Source organism: Ambystoma mexicanum, chromosome 6p (assembly GCF_040938575.1).
Source record: "Ambystoma mexicanum isolate Mex_15411 chromosome 6p, UKY_AmexF1_1, whole genome shotgun sequence".
Classification (NCBI taxonomy): domain Eukaryota; kingdom Metazoa; phylum Chordata; class Amphibia; order Caudata; family Ambystomatidae; genus Ambystoma; species Ambystoma mexicanum.
Window position 1 is genome coordinate 1,001,717,759 of NC_090935.1, and position 23,394 is coordinate 1,001,741,152.

At 43.3% G+C, this 23,394-nt stretch overlaps 1 protein-coding gene across 1 annotated transcript in view; it reads left to right on the top strand.

Moving 5' to 3' along the window:
- Positions 1–23,394, top strand: part of MEGF10 (multiple EGF like domains 10) — a 373,462-nt gene that overhangs the window by 333,111 nt on the left and 16,957 nt on the right. The window contains exons 23-24 of the mRNA XM_069625609.1: positions 199–243; positions 6,946–7,152. Of these exons, the coding sequence (XP_069481710.1) occupies positions 199–243; positions 6,946–7,152 (252 nt within the window). The remainder of the gene's footprint in view (positions 1–198; positions 244–6,945; positions 7,153–23,394) is intronic.

Here is a 23,394-nt window from a genome sequence, read left to right on the forward strand (position 1 = left end):
TGAGAAATAATACATACACACACACACACACACACACACACACCCTCCCCCCACCCCCTGCCCCCAATCCCCCGCTTTACAAAACCAAATGGCAGCCATCTTCTAACATACTCTCTGTTCTCCCTGGCTGGAAAGTGGGTGAATGTAAATTAAAAACACATTGGTTTCTCATATGATCCTCCTTCTCCTTTTGAGCAGGTGCTTTTGGTGTTGATCGAGGCTACATGGGGAAATCACTCAAAGGTGAGTTTAACATTTGGCTTTTTGGCACACTCTGTAAAAACACCATGAAATCTTTGACATTTTGGAAAGGTTTTTTTATGGTACCTAATGCAAATGCTTATTTCTATACCCTCCTGTTTGCCATAAAATGGAAAAGTAATTGTATCTTTATTGCATCTACACTTAGCGCTTGATGCTGTGATGTCAGGTGATGATTTTGTCGGGATTGGATAAAGCCCAACTGGATTGAAATTAGCGCAGTTGCACCTGCAGCCATTGGTGGACTCAGTTTAGCCATTGTTCCAGTTAGACCTGCCCCGGAGTAAGATGTTTATACACACCCGGATGGAAGCTAATGAGCCATGCAGGAAAGGCCATGAGGGGCATACTGGGAAACTTGGAGAGGAAAGTAGACTCAGGGATCAGATATGGAAAGAGAGGGAGGCGGTGACTTGGTACATTCCAGCATTTCAGTCCATGTAAACAAGACACACCTGCATCCTCCCCGACAACTCACGCCTTCCCATGTGTAGCCTGTAAAACCAATGACATGCGCGATGTGGAGCTAGCAGGTGTCTCAGGGATAGCCATGAGCCGCATCCTTGGAATGCTAAATCCGACATGTGATGAAGAATTGCAAACCTAAGAACACAATGGGCAATGAATGGGCAACCAAAATACAATGTCTCTGCAGCTTTGTGCCCAAATTGGATTCTCCCAGTCCTGGTGATTGCATATTGTGTTATGATCGGCAGTAACATCGCATGGTTGTGCTCTCGGTTTTCCCTCTGAGAGCAGGCTAAAAAGAAAATGACTGAACGCACAAATATCAAGAATACTGTGTATCGAGTCCTACCAAAAGCTTTAAGTAGCACGGGCACAAACGCATCCATAAGAAGAACAAAGTGGTCAATGTTTACAACATTGAGTTCAAATTGCCTCTCTTCTCATCGTCGTGTCTTTTGCTTAAGTTTATGGTATGCGAATGAATTCTGGCCCTTTTTCAACTCATCTGGTTAGAAGAAGGAAAATTACATCTGTCTTTAGGGTTCCAAAATGGAGGGCTTGGGAGTGGGCAGTGCAGAGGACCACATGGTACCTTGTCCTTGGCCTCCGCGTCAGGTTCTGGCTAAAACATGTTGATAAATGTAACAGTCCTGGGCACACAATTCATTCAGACATATCCTTCTCATTCCCCCTACCTCAAGCATTCAAAATAAATTCCCTGGTTATGGCTGACCGCTTTCCAATCTACAGGCTCTGACAGGTCCTCACCGTCTATGCACCAGACATGGACTGGAGTGGAGTGGACACCTGCTCATGGGTAGTCTGTAACATTTCCAACCAAGCATCTTCCAAGAAACTAGTTGACAGCCTACGGAGAGTAGAAAACAGGTGGCCAGACAGTGACTTAGCATGAGAAAGCAAGACCACAAGAAACCAACTACCACCCCACGCAGCACATGCTACAATTCAAAGTTCTTGGGGCTCTGCACAAGGCCTTCCATTCAATAGAGTTCCCCCCCCACTATACATCGACCAGGAAATGTATGTGTACTCTGAGGGTGCAGTAGTGAGAGACCGACACACAGGTGGCATGTTCGTTGATACAGACTTTTTTAAAAGTATAAATAGGGTTGGAGAAAGGCCTAGCTAGCCCGAACATTAAGAGGGGATTCCCTGCCTCAATATAAATCTTAAATGGGTCCATCAGGATGTCAAAAATAAAGAATTGTCCACCGTCGTGTCAACACCCTAACTCTAGCCCTCAGTGTAACAGCTTAACCAAAAGGTCCATAGGAAAGTCTTCATAGCAGATCCTGCACAGTTCTTTCCAAAAGTTCCAAACACAAAGTTCCAAATGGTGCAAAAAACAAAGTTCCACAGGGGTCAAGAGAATGTCTCCCTTCTCTTGACTTCGCCACAATGGTCACAATACAGGGGTTGTCTCCTGTCCCAGGGTTTCTTTTCCCTGTACACAGCCAACCGGGTTCACTCTTCTCCCTGATACTGTGACTAAGAAGAGTAGTTACTACTGTTCTTCTTATATGGGTGCAAATCCCAGACTCGCGCAACAAACACAATTCCTTTCCTAGGTAGACGTGGTGTACTCTCCTGCCAAGTACTACCTTCTGTCCCAACTGTCCTTCTTTACATGGGCGCGAGACCCAGACGCACCTGGCTTTAACAGTTCTTCTAAATAGACTTGGTGTACTCTCCTGCCAAGTACTACCTATTGCACAACCAACCTGGTTCATCTTTCTCCCAGGTACTTTGACTATGAAGATGAGCAACTGTGGTATTCCCTTCTGTCTTCCTCCTTCTGGGTAGTCTTGGTTTACTCTCCTGCCAAGCAGTACCATACATGACCAAAGATGTAACAGCTTCTTCACTATCACTTTCAGGGTCCCAGACCCCAGGTTTGGGGTATTCCATTCCCCTTTTGGCTTGCCACAACCTCCTCCACTCATCAGGGTCCTAGACCCCAGCTATGGGGTATTCTTTCCCCTCTTTTCATTTGCCACAACTTGTTCCACTAATCAGGGTCCTGGACCCTAGGTATGGGGTATTCATCCCCCTTTTCTCTTGCTACAACTTCTTCTGCTTCCTAGAGGGTCCCTGCACCTTCGCGTACCTGTGGGTTTGGCTCGAAAGAGTGTCCGCTTTTTCCCAGTTTCCTCCACCAGCCTTGGGACTTATGCTGCTTGCGAAGGCTCTGCTTGGTCTGCAGCGCTCTGCAGCACCAGCCTCCCTTTCAGGGAGTCATCTCTCTTGCGACACCTCTTGATTGTCTGCCAGCCTGCCGTCTCAGCCAGTATGTCAGAACCGGCTCCGGGGCTCTCAACATCACCCTGGGCATGCCAAGCTCCTTTCCAAATGCAGCAAACACGGTCCTCTTCTGTACGGTTCCTCCAGGGAGGACTGCTCTTCATTTGGAGTCCTTCCTTGCTTTTTATTCATTCGTCGGGTTTGACCAAATTGAATAGGGTGATCTTCTAACTGAGGTTCTGCCAGGTGCCCTTCTGCACTCCACATATCCTCTTCATCTCAGTATAATTGAAAGGAGGACAAACATCTACCTTGTATGCATACATAGAAGTATTGAGGAGTCTTGCGCCATGGAGAGAGTAAGAGGCTGAGGGACCTGGGGTCATGGTGAAAGTGTACTGCATCTCTCCTAGGGTGTCATCCCTCATCTTATGAGGGTCTTCCCTCCCCATGTGATCCTCCCGCGGTGCACCACCCCAAGTGGAATTATTGCACTGTGGCTGCACTGCCCTGGCTACATGAGAAGAGTTCTTCCCCACGGGAGATGGGACGGCATCCAAGGATTCGTCACAGTACTCATGTCTGATATTCCACATTTGGAAGTTGAAAAGGATACATTTTGGGCACATGTGTCTATGAGTGTGTGGCCCTCAGCCCTGGAACACACGCTTGGCCCATCTCTTCTGTCCTTGTCCTGCTGGCCATGTTGCCTGAAGGTAGAATTTTGATGAATGCTGTTGGCCAGTGCAGCTCAGTGGAATGTTAAATAGTGCTTGAAAGAGTGCTCCACTGGAATTTCATTTGGGGCTGAGATGTGACTGGTGGCTGGTGGATGCCTCCTAAGATATATGTAGTTTAGAATTTAAGAGACAACTACTGGTGAAACGTTTGAATAAAGCCTAAGTATTTACTACCTGCAGCCTACAGATTGATCCTTGAAGAACCTGCCAACCTACAATACAATACCATCCTTCCTTGAGAGCGGAACCAACCATCCATGTTTAGGGAACATCCGAAAAGTGATTGGGCCATAATAACCTTTGACTGCCTTAAAAGTCATCTTTCTCCCGGCTTTCAATGCCATCGCATCCCAGCTCTCCCATCTTCTTCCTGCCTGACCTTCTTGCTCTCTCACCCAAAGCTCACAATCTTGGGGGCCTTTTTGACAGTGACCTACGAGTGCATCAGTTCATCACTGCCACTGCTACTCGTATTAACCTCCTCAACATTCAGAAAATGCATCCTTTTCTTACTCACCACTCTACAAAAACTGGTTCCATGTAATAATGTCCCCTCAAAAATATCGCCATGCAAAATAATCGCCGAAAAATCACTGTTTTTTGCAGGGACATTATTACATGGAACATGTGGGGGACACCCCTGCCACTCCCAAACCCTTTTTATTTTCTCAAGGGGAGCAGGGGTCCCCCTGCAACCCTGCTCTCCCTGTCCCTATATATATGTTCACCTATATAATGTTGCCACAACCTTTTGCCGGCAACATTATATACGGCGACCATATGTATAGGGATATTATTACATGATACCCAAAAACGTTCATCTCCACTCTCGTGCCCAGCAAACTTGAATGCTGCTCAAGCCTACCCCTTGCCCTTCCTATCCCTTCCTATTTACTCTTTCCTCCCTCTTGATAATGTCCTCAACTTTGCTACCGACACTCTCTACAACCTACCCAGATCCCCCTCACCTCTACCTACCAACAACATGCAGACTGGCTCTCCATGCACAATCGCTCTCTTTTCAAGTTCCATATAGCCTACAAAGCTATCAATTGTCTTGCTCGTCAGTGCCTGTCTGATTGTATCACAGTTTACTCGCCATCTCGTTCCCTCCGATCCTCCTCTGCGCTCAACGGTCCCATACCCTCCCTGTGCCTCCTCCCTGTGCTCCTCTAACTTCTGCTCCTTCTTACTTGCCCCACTCCACTGGAACCCACTCTGTATAACAATCAAAGCCAGCCCAATGGTGGATCACTTTAAAGTTCGGCATAAACTTCACTTACTTGCTGAAGAGGGAGCTCTCCCTGCCTTCTCCCCCATCCTCCCTACCTGACCCCACCACTGCCTCCAGCGATGCTTAACAATGTAGATAAATAATGCAGATTTGTAGATTTAAATAGTACTCTTTAATTTGAAGCACATGCTCCCTTAGGTTAATGTGACCTTTGTAAATAATATATTTTTTCTGCTTGCTTTGTCCCGGGTATCTGTACAACTTTCTAGCATCCCCCATGAACTGGCTCACCACTTGTTCTCATCTTTGTGCTATTGTACAGGCACCTTTGTGTAAATTCATCCACCATCTGTAAGTATGATAGTGGGCCTCATTACGACTCAGGCGGTAAGGGTTTTACGACGGCGTAAACAGCGCCGACCCTTACCGCCTGAGTACGAGGTCCCTTAGCGCCATGGCGGATTTAACACCTGCTTTTAGCAGGTGTTAAAATCCATGGCGCTAAGGGACCATGGAGTTAATTACGCCACCGTAATTTACGGTGGCGTAATTAACGCCTTCCCCACTCCCATTATGCCCTATGGGGCAAAAATGGGAATGGGGAAGGGTAAATGGGGATTGGGGACTTACCGCCCCGCCAAGGTCGGAATGGGGCGGTAAGTCCGCCAACCACCATGGCGTAAACATAGTTTACGCCATGGTGGTAAAGTCACGGCCCAGGCGGTAACTTACCGCCTGGGTCGTAATGAGGCCCATTGTAAATCATTTCTATTTGAAATTGGCATCCCTGTTCTTCGAATAAATACAATTACAGATACTGCCCAAAACTGACATCATTTAGCACCTGATGGTCAGACCTATTCTGCCCATCCACTATTTATGCAGTTGGTGCCTTACATATTAACCTCCCTCTTCCAAATGCACTTATGAACAGAATTCTACTATGTAAATGCCAAAGAAATAAAATAAATTAATGATTATATTGCTTTCAACCTATTTATGTTATTTTAATGACAAAATAGTGTGTCTGTGGGTTTTTTTCCAACGCAAAGGGTAGGTAGTGCTCTTGTAGACTGACTTTGAGTCCGAAGTTGAGCCACTGTTACAAAAGTACACAAGGATCAACTCTGACTCCCTGATGAGTGTAGGACAGCAATGAAAGGGTTATGCATCATCTAATGTGCTTTCAGGGAGAAGGGGCTGTCTACCTTGACAACAGATTTCAAACATATAAACCAATAGGAAATCTACGACACATGGGCAAAAACATTTGGTGTTGTGCTCCATACGAGAAATCACATTATGAAGGGAAGGGCCTTTCACATGCCGGACCGCAGTTATGGAACAACCGTCCTTGGACTCCAATAATGGGAGAAAACCACATCAAATTCAGGAAAGTGCTGAAGATGGGAACTCTTTCAACCTTTCCAGACTGATCAGCTGGATAGACTACACCACATGAAAGGCACTTTAGGAATTTCATATTGTCTCCCGAAATAATTCCCTTTCTAAACCCGAGATCAGGGGTGTACAACCTGTGGCTCACCAGATGTTTTGGACTATGACTCCCATGTTCACTCCCCATTGACTATGCTGCATGTGGCTAATGTGAGTTGTAGTCCAAAGCATCTGGAGAGCCAGAGGTTACAGACGCTTGCCCTAGAAGGTGACCACCGGTCTCTGAGAAGCTGTTTGTAGAATCCCCAAACTGCTTTCTCCAATTGCTTGTAACCTTTCTGCTTCCTCTCCTGACCCACAGTGGCACCATAAAGAGACAAGCGTTTTTAAGGTTGCGTCACAATGCATAATGGATACATAAGTGTGCCTTCCTTAGCCAATGAGTGTGCAGGCCAGTATAGTGATGTACTGTACTGTTACGAGAGGTAGTAAGAGGGTAACCAGCCGACACGCTCTTAAATGCAGCATTTTAGTCATGCAGCACATGCAAACAATATTCACAGAGGTGTGCTTCTTTTTCAGATCTGGTGAAGAACTCCGCCTACAATTCAAGTGACTGCTCTTTGAACAGCTCTGAAAATCCATACGCCACCATAAAGGACCCGCCTGTTCTCACACCGAAGACTATTGAGTGCGGCTACGTGGAAATGAAGTCGCCGGCTCGGAGAGACTCTCCGTATGCTGAAATCAGCAACTCCACCATAGCCAACAAAAATGTCTATGAAGTGGGTAAGTGTCCTGTCAAAGCTAGTAGGACTGTGCACCATGTCACTGTTTTGGATGGTGTCAGGTGCACTTCAGAATAATGCACTGAATCCCGGCTTTGCGAAACTATGTTTAACTCCTCAGGCAAGTGTGTAAACAATACAATGCAGTACCGCTTCATTGGCATGTCTCATGAATGTGCAAGTATTGCCAAAGATGTGCAGGTGTACCTTTTCAGCAGCAAAACAGAACACATACGATTCGCCGAGCGTCTGATGGTGTTGCGGTTTGTAAGTATTCTGCTGATTTTTATGCTGTCTCAGGTTTTTCTGCCAGCAGGAATCTGAACTTCTAGCTATTTTCAATATGCACATATTTCAAAAAAGGTAGCAGGCGCTTCTCTCCAGAAAGAAACCTCTTCGGTATTAAGCACGTTATAAATAACCAATTATACTAAATTATACTATCCCATTTCGCTCCGTGCCTCTATCTGCGGTTCTGAGCTTGTTGTCTTCAGTGTAAGTGGTGACGTGATTCATATCATACACGGATTGCTTGGATTGACTTGGATCTTTAATGAAGAGTTGAAGCATAACATCTAATCCAACAACACCTCAGGGTTACGTCACCCTAGTCTCTCCCCACCTTTTCTTTTAGAACAGTGTCACCTCTTTATTCAGAAATAAGGGATAAAAAAAAGCAAAAAGGTATTTCACCCCATGGTCTCTATCCTGAAGCTAGTAATCTCAGTTATCATTTCCTACACCCTGCCCAACAGGGTTCCCTGGGTCATCTTTTGGGTCTTTAATTATACCCTGGTGGCAGAGAACCATGTAAACAGTTATGGTCTTTGACTGGTATTCCACAACTATACAAAGGAAAACAATGGTCTCTTGTCAAACAATCTTTCTTTCCATGTCTTTCCCCATCAGCCGTCAAAGTCTTGTGGCTCCACGTTTCTTCATTTGCGGTTCTCTTGGGTTCAGGGTGCATAGCTCTTGTAGTTGAATACATTCTGCGAGCTGTTGCAAACACTCTGGTTGCAGTCCACGATTTTGTCAGATCAAGGTCTGCTGATTTTCCCAGAGGTGAGGTGGCTTAAGAGAGTTTGGAGGTGCCCGTTTGGGCCTGCCTTCCCTGCCCTGTCTCAGGAGCCTAACCAAGGAAGGTGTCTTACTTTCCCCCTCTCCAAACTATCATTCAGCCATGCCTCATGGCCTATCCCCAAGACTGAGGTCTGTCCCTGGAGATGGCTGTCAGCTGACCCCCGACCCTTCACCACTAGCTCATCCCTCCTCCTACTCCCCTCAGACAGTGTGTAAGCAATTGCTCTTCCACTAACTGTCTTTCACTGATCCTCTAACTCCAAGGGAACCCCCACATGTATTCTCTCTTGCAACCTGCGTCTCAGGCCTCCCCTTGACTTCTCCAACTATGGGTTACTCATTTCCACACGCTTTCTTCCTCCAGATGTTCTATTTCTCTTTTCCTCTCTATCCTTCACTTCCTTCCGCTATCTCAAGTTCTTCCTCATTCTTTGTTTCGTCCACCCGCCACTCAACCTTCATCTTCTCCTTGTTAAACCTCTTCTCACACCACTTCATACTTTCTCCTCCTTCCTATTCATCCTTTTCCTTTTTCCTGGTCTTGCCACTTTTTTGATCATTACTACCTCTCACCTTTGCTCCTCTAACCCCTCATCCTGCTCAGTGTCCGTCTCCTCCAACCTTCTGCCCTTTTCCTTATTCTCCACATCAACCCACTGCCAAACTCCCTCATCCTGTAATCACTCCAGATCTCTCAGCTCCTTCACCTGCTCCTGCCCCTCCAGCTTCACTTTCTTCAACGCGTCCACCTGCTCGTGATCTTCCTACCCTTTAGATCTTCCACCTGTTCCTGTACCTTCTGCTCTCTCTGCACCACTCGCTGCTCTGCTACGCCAACTCCCTGCACTTTTGCCTTTGAGGTTTTATACCCATGGGCTCCCTCCTCCTGGGCCAGGGTGTTCCCAAGGGCCTGTGCATGGTATTGTTTCTCCCCTGGGATTGGCAGATGAGTGATCCACTCTACTCTTCGTGTGTGGTTCATTGGTTTGCGTGTGTCTGCTTCTCGTCACAGACCGACCTTTAAAGAGGCCATTCGGCCATCTTTCATTCTTTTAGAATGCGCATGTGCTGTGGTGCGCCGCTGCTGGGCCCTGCCTGCGGTCAGGGCCGGCACGTTTTTCTGTTCCTTCTAGGACTCCCTCTCTGTTGGCTACGGTAGTGGTTAGCAGGGTGTCTATGCAATGGGTCATGGTTGGTTCACCTCTCTCATCAATAGCAGTACCATTTAGCACTGGAGATTGTATGTTGTTCTGCTCAATGGCGAGTGCCCAGAGACAAACACGTGGGTCCTCGCTTAAGGGTCCCCCTGACCTTGCATTAGTTACAGCGATTTTACGTCATAGAGGTTTCTCGTCAAACTGTGCATTTCACTACATACAGCCTTACTTTAACTTGTTCTAGAACATTTCTTATAGTTGACCATCATATAGCTTGTGTCAACTGTATGCAGAACAGTAATTTGCTGTGCTTCTGGCTGTTGTGCGCCAGAAGGCCGCCAATCATCTACAAGCTCTAGAAACAGTTGCTACATCCACGAGGAGTTTGAAAGTGACGAAGAGTCATGTCTATTGAAAATTATAGCATTAACACATGCATGTGGAATCGCCATTGTTAACGTGATTTTTCATCGAGATAAATGCCAATTAATCATGTTGTGCCACATAAAACAATGAATGAACTCGAGATAGCATTTTCTCTCCTCTGGCGCCATCTGGTGGTCATTGATGAGAATTACCTTAAACACATCATACGAACAAACGGAACACGTCCAAGACAGCTTGCCTACGGTGTCCCGAGCAAATGGGACAACTGGGGCCATATTAAAGAAACTTTGCACCGGAACTAGAATTGAGCTAAAAACTGCCATGGCGCATACAAAAGTATTATTTTTATTTTTTTTTATTTTTTTATTTACTTGCTTTGGTTTAGAAAAACCTTTAGAAAAGTTAAAATACATTACGAAATTTCCAGCAGAAGCATAAATCACATTATATTACAGTTCCAAACAGAAATCGAACCATGTACAGCAAGTAAAATAGAATCCAGTATTCTTTAGTGGAAGTCATCGATATTCTTATATCTTGTGTAGTCATTAGTATGAATGCTCATAATTTTATTTACAAAAAGCAACAACCAACTCATTCTTGAACTTTACATAGTAAGAAGGCCACATCAAAAATGTAATTAACACTCTAAAAGGTTCTCTATACATTTAAAACAGAGCACAAACATTTCTTAGAAATGTTGCAACCCTGATATTCAGGTTGCCTTTGCAGTTATGTAACATTTCATACCAAATTAGCTCTCTGTCCACATCCGCAGTATTATTAACATATTGGGCAAAATATACCATTCTTTTATCCTTCAAAGCCGGACAAACCAGGAGAATATGTTTCAGGTCCTCGACCACCCCTTCTACCATACAAAACCTACACCATGGCCATAGTAGTTTACCATTGGATCTAATTGCTAGTATTTGGTTTGTAGGCAGGACATTGAATCTGAAACGCATGAAGTAATTTCTGATTGTTATATTAGGATACTTATTTAAGTAGCATTCCATCGTTGGTAACCATTTATTTAGTGCGCAAACTTGTTGGTAAATCTTTGTATTCAGTAGCACATTTTTCATATGGATCCAATCAAATCCCAAAACACTTTCTTTCACCCTAGCAGGGTTCTTTCTCAAAGAAGTGGCAGATATCCCCGTTTTTTTCAAGCTATTTATAATTTCTACATTCCATTCAGCCATAAAAGGGTTAGAGGTGTCTTGGCCTGCATAATAATACAGGGTATTTATGTCAGAAAAATAGCATTTCCTCCATAGCGACATCCTTCTCCAGGTCACTAAGGCTTCCAATGAATTTAAGCCCAGTTCGTACTTGATTAGGTTAAATGGGATAGATTTTGGCAGATAATAAAGTACCGATTTCCAAATACTACTTTCAATTGCAGCCCATACACTCTCCCATGTTGAGGGGTAAAATTCAGCCCCATATGTCAATCTAGGGATCACTTTTTTGGTATAAAATTCTCTAATGGGGATCATTGAGAACTTCCCGAATTTTGCGTCGAGGACCCGCATTTGAGAAATAGCTATATCAGCCTTAAGTTTCAGTTGAGTGCGCATCAGTGGTCTAGAAAGAGTGCCAGCTATTGAGAAACCTAAATATTTAAATTTCCCCTTAGCTTTCAGGCTAATATTACCCGATAACCATGTCAACCTATTTAAGGTCTGGTTCTTTCTCCCAAGACGTACAATGACTGTTTTGTCAGGATTGATCTTTAATGCAATTGAGTCAATGAACCCCTCGAAGGCTCTAAGCATACGCTGAAGACCCACTCTAGTTGTATCAATTAAGAGAAAATCATCAGCTTATGCTAACCAGTCCATCCTCAAAGTCGAAATTCTAGGTGAGACTAACCCTCTATTCAATAGGGCCGTGTATGCACCACTAACATATAGGTTGAAAATTGTGGGAGCCAGTCTACAGCCTTGACGCAAACCATTATGAACAGTGAATTGGTCCGAAAGGGTGCACGCTGAGTCTTGTCTGACTCGCACATCTGTCTGAGAATATATTGCTCTTACAATATCCAACAAAATTGCCAGCATGTTTAAATTTCTTAATTTGATCCACAATATATTCCTATCCACCATGTCGAATGCAGAGCTTAAATCCATCGACGCAATAAAGACAGAGGTCCCCACTTTTTTCATAGCTTCCGCTCTCAGGCAATGCACAATGAGACCCCCACATTCCATCCCCATCTTTCTTCTAAAACCAAAATGTCTCATGTCCAAAACCTGCTTCTCGTCAATCCATTTCTGGATTTCTCTTAACACGAGTGACGAGAAGATTTTGGCCTGTAACTCTTAGGATATAACCTAGAACCCTATTTAAATATGGGTATGATAATCGATACCCTCCAAGACATAGGGAAAGTTTTGGTCACCAATATGTTTGTAAATAGCATACCTAGTATTCTTGCCCATAAATCAGGGTCAAATTTGAGTATTTTATTCGACAAATTGTTGGGTCCCGGTGCCGCAGAATTGTTAGATTTTATTATAAGGTTTTTTATGTCCCAAGTGGTGAAGTTCAAACACCAAAGTATATCTTGTTTCCCTAGCACATCCGTCACAGCCTCTTTGGGGCAATTCAATTTTGCAAAGTGACCCTTCCATATTACTTCATTAATGGGATTCGCTAAAAAATCTTTTTGTGGTTTATCCCAGTTATTAATTAGATGCCAGAAATTTCTTGAGTTAGTACCCCTTAGTGACGCCAACAGTTTTTCCCCGTCACTCTGGCTTTTGATTATTCTGTGCTGTATAGACCAATTTTTATATGTAATCTTTTTGATACTATCAGTCATGTTGAAAAAAGACACCCCCGAATTCTTAATTATTCTTATATCTTTCCGCATGTTACGTTTTTTGTTTCTAATTGCTAGGTCAAAATTATGGGCATGTGCTTTCCTTGGTTGGGTAACCCTCTTATCAGTTTTATCCAATTTTTCTAAGGCACTCTGAATATATTCAGTGAAATTCCTGGCTGCATAGGTCAATTCCCTCTTCTGTTCTGAGAAATTCTCACTATCAGCTATCATAGTTGCAGTGAATTGTGTGGTTTTGGATCCAGTCCATGTAATTCGATTCCCAGCTTGGTTAACTTTAATATTATACTTAAAGGCAGTATTAGCCACAGGTTGCATAGTGATACTAAAATCCACAGACACAATGCAGTGATCGCTAACAGTGGTCTCAATGCACTTAATGTTGCCCGAACAATTAAACAGATCCCCGGAGCAAATGATATAATCAAGAATAGAATTACATCCTCTTGCTATCCAAGTAGGTTGAGTATTAATCAGGATTTCCAAACCCCAGGTCTCTGAAAAGTGAGACCACATCCCCCCTCTACATAATGGGTTGTCACCTCTAGGATTTAGTTCGGCCAATTTGCTGATCATCACTACACCTGTGAACGAATCCCCTTGTATAGTAGCATTGAGATCACCTGCAATCACCACCTGTCCTCCTGTATTTATTACCAACCAATTCTGCAAGAGCAAGCCTAAATTACATAATTCCAGGCCTGGTTGTTTGTCCGACAAATCAGCCGGGTTCCAATATATGTTGACCAGCAAAAAAGGTGTAGCCTCGTTATTATATAACAGTACAAAAGCCACTGCCAGAAAATGATGTTCAAAGGCCCATTCTCCCATGATTTTAGGATACAAGTGGTTCTTTACTGCAATAAATAGGCCCCCTTTAGGGCGACCCCTACCACCACCATGAGCACAAAGAGAGCAAACCGTAAATCCCTCTCAACATAGAGGGACTTTTGACCATGTTTCCTGAATGAACAATAAGTCATATTGTACCAGATCATCCATTAGAGTCGCATTATTTAGGAGATTTGTCGACCCTCTCGAATTCCAAGTTAACAATTTCAAAATATCATTATTCTTTACTAGAGAGGCTTCCCTAGTTTTTTGAGATTATCAATGGACTCTCTCAAGGACAAGGCGAGCCATCTCCAATCCTGTAACTCGTCCATTACCCTCTCCTCCTTCCTTTCTCATTCGTACACATTCGAAGGATTATCTCTCTGTTCTCTGCCTAGCTTTCTAGAGGTTCCACTTGGATGAGGCAGGGTCTGTACATATTCAAAAATATCAAAGCCCCTACGATACAATTCCTCTGCTTCCTTCATCATAAGATTTCTATCCAATGGAGATGGTATCACAATACGGACATAATCCAGCCTCTGTCTATATATATAGTCAACCAGGTATATGTCCGAAGTTTCAATTAAGCTTAAATTAGGAATCTGCCCCAAGAGAGACAAAATATATGGTCTATTTAAGGAGGTGTTGTACTGGTCCTGAAACAATGTAGTCAGTACTAGTGCCGGGAGGTCCAGTCTCACTGGATCCTTCACGTCCAGTACATGAACCTGATGTAGCTGTTCCTTCTCCTTCCTCACATTTTCCCTTCCATGAACCACGCCCCTCCCTCCTTCGCAATATTCTTCGTAAGTCACCTCCCCCATGTTATTCTGACTCAAGTCCCTCCCCATGCTCGGTACCTCCTGCAGTTGTTTATCTCTTAAGACTCTTAATATATTTTGATAGAGGGATTCATCGTTTGCATTTTCCTTTAAATTACCTTCCAATGTCTGGTTATCCGGGAAGGCGGAGTGTCCCATCTGAACCCCCCCCCCCATAACAGCCCCGGTCAAGTCTCCAGGATGCTTCGTCCCAGTCTCCACACCCACTTCCTGGCTGGGATCGTCCAAGATCATGCTTGACTGAATTTTAAGAACATTGCTCATGGGAATCTCCCAGTCCCTATTCCCCAGTCCCTCCTTAACTGCAATGGGTATTATATTCCTTACCAGGGCCTTCTCAGTATGTGTGTCATTAGTCTTCATGATATTTTTAGACATGTGCCCATCCTTGCTAATACAATGATTGTTGTCTTTCTCATTAACTGACCCTCCCTTCTTCGTTGAATTTTCCTGAGGGGCAACCACATTAAAGATTTTATAAACCTCATCACTTGTATTTTTATTTTTCAGAACGTCACAAAGTTGTTGCTCACCTTGTACATATGAGCTTTGTGTGGCTTGATCCTTCATCTTATCGGAGGACCTTCCCCTCATCCATTGAACTCTTTTTCTTCTGCTGTTGTATATTACCTCTCATTGGAGCTTCCTCCATTTCATCATGACTAATGTTTCTCATACATTTTCTAGATGTTTTAGCCATTATACCATTTTTATTAGCATTTTTTTTGTTTTGTTTCGCCATTTTTTTGGTCTGTCTTTTAGATAGTTTAAAGTCAGTTGACGGAACCACATGCCCCTCAGTCCCTGTTATCACCTCCGGACCAGATGTGACAATTTACTCCAATAAGCTACTTCCCATCATCTCGACCACTTCTTGAGGTGGTTCCTGTGTGGCGTCAACCATAATTATCTCTCCCTGTGGGGGCTCTTTAGCAGGGTCCGTCAATCTTCCCTTCCCTTCCCTTCCCACTCTTTCCTAAGAGATTTTAACAATATGTCTGATAATTTGTCTGGTAGTATTTTAATTTCAGTAATTAAATTTGCCACACCCTCCGTTTGCTTACGAAGTTCCGACAAAATTAAGCGGTTAAAGATAGTCATCATGACCGTGAATTACAAAGACGAGGAATTCGATCCAGTCTCGTTTGTCTTCTGCTTATCAAAAGTAGTACCACGAGAAAAGTCCAGCAGTTTGTCATAGTTCAGATTATCATAGCCTTTATTGTGATTTGTTTTAAGGCTCTTTTCTTGCTCTTTATTCCTATTAGTTATTGCGTTACCATTACACTTAAGAATATTCACAAGCTCATTATTTCTGTTAATTACCGTCCCTATATGTTGGTCAGGGTTCCCTAAGTCATCCTCCCCAAAAAGTGATTGAGAGGAGTCAACCAAGTCCTCGGTCATTTTCTCCAGAAGGGACCTTTCTTGGGCAATTTTTAAAAATTCTGCCTCTTGCGAAGGATCAATTTGGTCTTCAGCTTGAATTTCTAACTGGGGACCTTGTTGTGCACATTGAAGTAGATCTGCCTCCTCCTCATTAGCCTCAGGCAGTGGTAGAGCAGCTGCCCTCGCCAAACTTGCCCTTCTAGTACTTACTGCCACAATAAAATCTGCCCGTGCATCTTTGCGGGGCGGAAGTTTAGCTTTCCCCATATCATACACTGGAGGGTGCTTATAGCTGATTGTAACTTCAAAAATACCAAATCACCTTGAAACCACACACCCCTTAACCAACACAGCACACCCGACACCCGAACAAAATCAACAAGGCCCACAATAGTACCTACCCCTCCTCCCTCCGCCAGCCGAACAGCCCAACAGCTGTACTTCCATGCACTTCGGATGCGCGCGTGAGATGCGCGTGCACCAGTGCCTTTAAGGAAGAGGAAGTGGCTGAGGGCGAAGGGGCCAGCGGTGGGCTGGCCCAATGGGCGTGTCTGTGGGATAGAGAGAACCAGAGAGAGTTATTCACTCCCTAGACACAACCCGCGGTAAACCCGCGGTTGAGTCAAAACAAATGCGTCAGTGAAGGAGTGAAAACGTAAATACCCAGCAGTCCAAAAAATAACGAAGTCCACAGAAATGCGCGTTACGCGCTAGCAGGGAGATGCAAGCTTCCTCTTGCCGACGCCTCCTCCTTGCGATCCGCTTCAACAGTCACAAGTCTAAATTCCAAACTGGCAGCACGGCTCAGCCCAACAGCCGCACTTCCATGCACTTCGGATGCACTGCATTTTTGCTCCAAGATAACGTTAGGCCGTGTGCTAATACAGTTTTGTGTCATCACTAGGACAAACATTGCCCTGGTGAAAAAACCCATTCAAAGAATTTTGTTTGCACTCATAGTGCCAATACTAAGCAGAATTGCACTTGTATGCTGCACAGTTTCTGTAATATTGCCCCTAACTCTAACACAGTTGCACATTAGCAGTAGGACAAACTGGCCTGGTGCACACATGCATTTAAATAATGCTTTTTGCAAGCTGGTGCTAATACCATGCAAAATTGCAGTTGCACTGTAGTACATCTTCTGTCATATGGCCCCTAATTTTCCTCTCAAGTACAAAATGAAGCCCCCTGCCTGAAAATAGGAGCAACACAATGACACAATGGCCACAGCTGCAAATTGCACTGAGCCTGATTACAATGCACTATGTACTGCCTGGATTGCTTCAGACACAATCAGGTGGAAATGTTGATTGCAAAATACCGACTAGTAGGGCTTCAAGTAGACACCTCTAGTTGATAAGTTTGGAAAGTGGGCCTTCCACAGTGTCTTGCTGGGCATGTGCTTGAAGCGTTTTCATCCCCATTAGCCAACATGAGGCAATTTGAAGATGTGTCACACCTTATTGTTTGAGAACACTCTGAAATTCCTTCCTTTGAAGAAGCGGCCCTGTTGTTTGATCGGTGAGGCCATGAGCTGCTTAGATTGTCGCCAACATGGGGAACAACATCCATTGCTGCAGTGGACCACACAAAATGCACTACTGGGTCATGAAGAACCACGAGGAAGTGAGCTCTGTCAGGAAATGTTCCATCTCTGCCATAGCCTGTTGTTTCGTGATTGTATAGGAGCAGGACACGAGTCAGTCCTTGTAGCTTGGAACAGTAAGCATTGGCCCACCATTGTGTCAACTACTTCCTCTTGTCCCTCGAACCTTAAACTTACCATAGATGGCTTTTGGTTTGAGCAGTACCCGGGTGGTCACTGCATAGGGTAACCAGGCGTCCTGAGTTTTGCCAGGACCGTCCCCCTGTGTCCCCTGGTCTAGACAGTTTTTTTAAATTTAAAAACCCCATCCCGGTTTCTGGCTACTCAGGGGGCGCTGTGGAGTGTGTGACTCGACTCAAATGGATTTTCCTACATATATGTATGCATACATATATATATTGAATCACCAGAAGACTGAACTTTGTCAGCAAACGGCGGCACTGTTCCGTGAATGTCGAGAATTCACATCAACATCAAGAATCTGTGTATAACGTCGTTTATTGGATGCAAGGTGGACAAGGAAGAACAGGGGAAACAACAACGCATTTCACTCTAGCGGGCTTCTTCAGATTGTTTGAACCAAAGTGTTTCCGCTATTTTATCATCCTGCAAGCATTGAGTACTTTTTCCATTTTTAATCGACTAGTGCAGCACTTCGCTGATCTTGTTTGGTTAACCATGGCCGCCATATTGTACACTTGAGGCATGACACGTTCCTCTATAATTCAACTGCCCGTGAAGATGTCAGTTACTGTTGGCACTAGATTTCTGCTCGTATTTTTACAATTGTATGTCGAAGTACAGAAGACACAAAACGTATATGAATATATGTATTTGTGCTTTCTCTTAGTGATCATTCTGTTATATAGATTTTTATCAGCAATATGGTGGTTTAATAGTATCGCCATGAGGTGCTTAAATCTGCCTGGAACGTATCCTAAAGTACAATGTACGAAGTTGCTGGCCGTGACTGTATCGTGTAAAATGCATAGTGCATGTTACTTGGCCCTAGATTAAAAGGACATTATCAAATGGTGCTTAAGTTGCAGAAAAGAGCACCGTAAAGTGCATAGTGCATTATTGTTTTAAATTGTGCAGCCTAAAGTACATAACGCTAGAGCTATGGTCGTGTCTATGTGATATAAGGTGCACTATGCATAGTTTTGCCCTAGATTACGTGTATATGATAATAAAGGGGTAAAATTAGAGAGGAAGAACCCATAAAGTGCATAGTGCTTTATAAATTGAAATACAGGCATAAAGTGCATAGTGCTAGATCACTCGTCATGAATATATCATATAAATACATAATGCTTTTTAAATAGTAAAGACATTGTATAAAAAGCAACGGACATTTTAAGCCAATAATTGACTTCTAGAAGCTGGACATATTAGATCATCATAAAGTGCATAGAGCTTGGCCTTTAAGGCTGGGCCAAAGATTGGCTGTGCAATGTTTACCTGGCAGCGTCTGTCATAAAGTGCATCATGCTCTGCCTAGTACGTCTTCACATTCGGGCTTCCTAAAAATGGAAAAGACTACCATTAAGTGCTACCATAAAGTGCATAGTGCTTCGTAGGTTAAAATCCAGGCATAAAGTGCATAGTGCATATACACTCACCATAAGTATATAATATAAATGCGTAATGCTTTTATGGGCCCTAGAAGACGGATGTGACTACAATAAAATCAATCCTGATAACTCTAATTAACAATAATAAGCACTAATATGGTATATAAAATGTGTCCTCACCAACAAGTATAACTATATGAGGGGAACACTAATTGTTTGTAATCCATACTGGCACACTGCATTGCAAACGAAAGAAGTGTACAAGCTTGATCAATGACATAAAAGTTAAAAGCCAACAAAGAAAAATAATGTTCTGTTGCAGGCAAATTGTTTTAACAGTGAATAAAAAAAACACAAAATGATGTGTTTCTTAAAAATTAGAACCCAACCTTCCGGGTTACCAAATACTTGTTTTAGTCAGGGTACAAAGATAGCAAATAAAGGAAAATTGTCAAACGGAACCCATGGATCTTCAGGCAATAGTTTTAGTCCCCCACGAAGGTGTAAAGCTTCTCATCTTTATTATGTCCTCCAGGGGTCTTTGTATTATAGTCAATGATGTACCTGCTCTCTAGCTGTCTCAGTTTTTGCTCTCGGTTTCTTCCTCTGTGATGTTTAGGTACGGTATCAATACTGAAGTACTTCAAAGATTAAATATCTCCTCCATGTTTTTCGTCAAAATGTTTGGCGAAAGGATATGTTGGATCATGATTGTTGATTGCTCTTAAATGTTGAAGTATATGAGCTTTCACTTCAAGTTTTGTGCTTCGTATGTACCACAGACCACAACTGCATTGTCTGACATATATTACAAATTTGGTTGAATAGATGATATGTTTTGTAATATTGGTACTCTGTCCAGTCCGAGAATGCTTGTATTGTTTCATGTTTAGGCCATATCTGCATGCCTTGCATTTGGCACATTTCTGGAAGCCTTTTCGTGTGGTGGTGAGCCAATCTGAGGAGGTGGACGTAAGACTAGATTGAAAGGGACTCGGTGACAATTCTGATTGACTAGATCTAGTCTTCCTGAAGGTTGCACTAGCATTTGTTTGGCTAGATTGCTGTATACCGGGGGCGCTCTGGAGCAGAAACCATGTTTGTCCAAAATCTTCCTGACTTCTTTAGCCCCATCATTGGGTAGCAATAAATCTAATACTTTCCGTTTGGTTTTGTTTTTGGGGTTATTAGTCTTCTTATTGGCCTTTTAAAAAAATCTCTCTGGTTTCATTTGAGCATTGGCCATATGCTTTGTTGATGATTGACTTTTTATAACCTCTAGCATGGAATCTTGCTGCTGTGGTTCTCGCATTTTGTTGGTACACTGTTTGTTCGCTACAGTTGCGTTTCATCTGCAGAAATTCCCCATAGGGTATGCTGTTTTCTAGTTTCGTAGGGTGGGCACTGGAGGCGTGTAGCACTGAATTCGTGCTCGTAGGTTTGCAATGGACTTCTGTAGTAATACATTCATTGATAACTTTAACTATAATGCCTAAAAATACCACTTCTAAGTGCTCATGATGTTCTGTACATTTTAGACTTTCATTTTGTGTGTTTAGAAGTTTGAAGAAATCTAACCATTCTGTTTCCGTGCCCTCCCAAAGGATGAACAAATTGTCGACATATCGACACCATGTTACTTGTATAAACATCCATGGTGTCTGCAGAAAAAATACTTCCTTTCCATACTCCCATATAGAGATTAGCTTATGTTGGAGCTACTGCTGTGCCCGTGGCCGTCCCAAATACTTGGTTAAAGTGTTGGCCATCAAAAAAAAAGGAGTTGTGTGAAAGACAGAAAGACAGAATGTCAAGTAACATTAGAGAATGTTCTCTAAAGCTCAGTGATCTTGTGGACAAATATCTTCTGACTGCTTTAATACCTTCTTCGTGGGAGATGCAGGTATAGAGGGAGACCACATCAAGCGTAACTAGTAAATAGCTGGTCTTCCAATGGGATTTGGTCTATTTGTTTAAGGAAATCCGTTGTGTCTTTTGTGTTGGAAGGTAATGTTTCCACAAACGGGAAGAAACATTTGTCAATGTATTTGGAGGTATTTTCGAGTAGAGAGCCAATGGAGGCTACTATTGTCCTGCCAGGGGTTTTTTGGTGGATTTATGGATCTTAGATATAAAGTGTGTAATTGGTATATATAAATATATATGTATATACATATATATATTCCCCTTAGAAAATGCATACATTTACACACACCCTTTATGCTCTATGCTTAATTTCCCTGCTCTTCAGATATGGAAAAAACTCTATTTAAATGTTGCCCTTCCGGCCATAAAAAATATCTTTGGAAGGACACTCACCGGGTGTGCAATCACTGCCTCCCAAGAGATCATTGCTAAAAACGCTGTCGAGCCTGACAGCATTTCTGAGCTAAAACCTTAAAGGATCTACGCACTAAGCGTTGGGCGGCAAATGTAACGCGGTTGGAAGCCAGCCTAGACTCCCCAACAGGCGCCGGAGAGTCTGATGAAGAACAAGTTGCTTTCACCACACAAAGTAACGTCGAAGACGATATGGGATCAGTAGATTTCTGAGTGCCAGTCCCCCCCCCTGCAGAAGGCAGGCCGGCGGCACTGCTATGGAAACTACCCCCAGTGACAGTGGCGCACTCAAACACACACAACATGAGGATACCCATTTATGTGATAAACACACAACCCCAAGCCAGTCTATAACAAAGTCGTCAATCTGGCCATGCAGTACACAAACACACCGCTGGTGCATCTACCTCGATGCAGTCCTCTGCACCCACCCCATGTGTGTAGCACAACAGCCCTCCACAACAAGCAAAAAGTATTTCGGGTTATGTTTCAAAAGCGCACACAGTGGAACCTATGCCAAAACAAACGCCCGCGTCCTCCTATGTGTCCAAGACACACACTCCTGAATATCCATTGACACCTCCTACACAAGAGACGAGTTTGAAACAACCGTCAAAACGCCCTCACTCGCACACTAAAACTTTGGTGCAAGTGCATACATCACTGAAAGACACACACTACACGGAGGCCTTATCTCCTTTGTCAGAAGCTTTGCTTTCTGACCCAACACATAACCCTTAAGACGTTATATTTCCTCTTAAAGACACACATAGGACAGGCCTTTGGACAAAAGAGAGATGTGAGCTCTCATCATTTGTGTCATGTATGGAACAATATCCTAGTAAAAACAAAAAAATATTGATTTAGAACAGGACAAGCCTCCTTCTAAGTCCACCAAATTACATGAGGAAGTCCATTCACAGCCCCAACGTGCAGGGTTTACAGTAGAGATCGTTGATTTAGATCAAGATAATACTGATGGTCAAGGAACTTCACAAGCTAATCTAGGTAATGATGATCCTTATAATCAGGTCGACGAATTTCTGCTTCCTTCACCTCAAGATGATGAACAACCTGCAGCTGAATCCCCTGTTCATGAACAGATCCTATTTAATGCTCTGCTTGACAGCAGACCATTTCAAGATTCAAACTCAAGGTGTACCCCGAAGATCGCGATTTTGTAGATGAAATGCTGGAAGAAAAGACCTCTATAGAGCAATTAATTCCACTACTTCTGTCTGCATTCAACCTTCATTAGTGACACCTTCTCTCATCAGGACTGTTAATCCCAGCGTGGAGAATGCCTTTTGTCCAGCTCTCTCTCACCTGTTATATATACGAGGTCACCTTAAGCCAGATTCCCTGGTGGTTGCCACTACCCGCAAAAGGGCAGCGAGTCCCTTAGCTTCAGCGGAAGCTCCTCCTGAAAAGGAAAGTAAAAAATTATTCACCCTGGGGAAAACAGTGGCTACTTCAGCCGCATACTAAGTGCATATTGCCAACAATAGCACTCTTCTTTCCAACTATAATAGGTCACTCTGGGACAATGTTCAGTCACAGCTAGACGCCGTCCATGCACCACTTCGGACTCAAATTTCAACGACAGTGGCAGAGAGTAAACCAGTGGCTAACAATAGTATTAAAGGTAATTTAGATGCAGCTGACCATGCTGGTAGGATTGTAGTGGAAGGCACATTAATAAAGTGTCATGCTTGGTTGTGATGTTTATTTATACATTGTTTTTCTGTGTTTTGCATAACTCCTTTTTGGTGACCCTTGCATTTGATGCCTGTATGGGGTACACTCTGTGATGATTATTGACTTAACGTGAATGTTATTTTTGTTTCTAAATGTATATATATATTTGTCACAGCCTCAGAAGAAGAGCCAAGTCTCGAAACAGGTGTCAGGCTGTCTATGTCAAATAATTAAAAGATGTACAACTGTACATACAAATCAACAGTGTATGGCGCAGTGTGATTGGCCAAATCAATCTAATGTACTATTCAGTCTATGCTTCTCGATTAATGAGAAAACAATCAAGTCTCATCCCAGATCAAACAAAACTGTTTCTTGCTCAATTTTGAACAAAAGACACATTAGTCTTCCTCTCCAACAAGAGGGTACAACATATGCATTTCCAAAATCCACATTATGTAGCTGGTCGT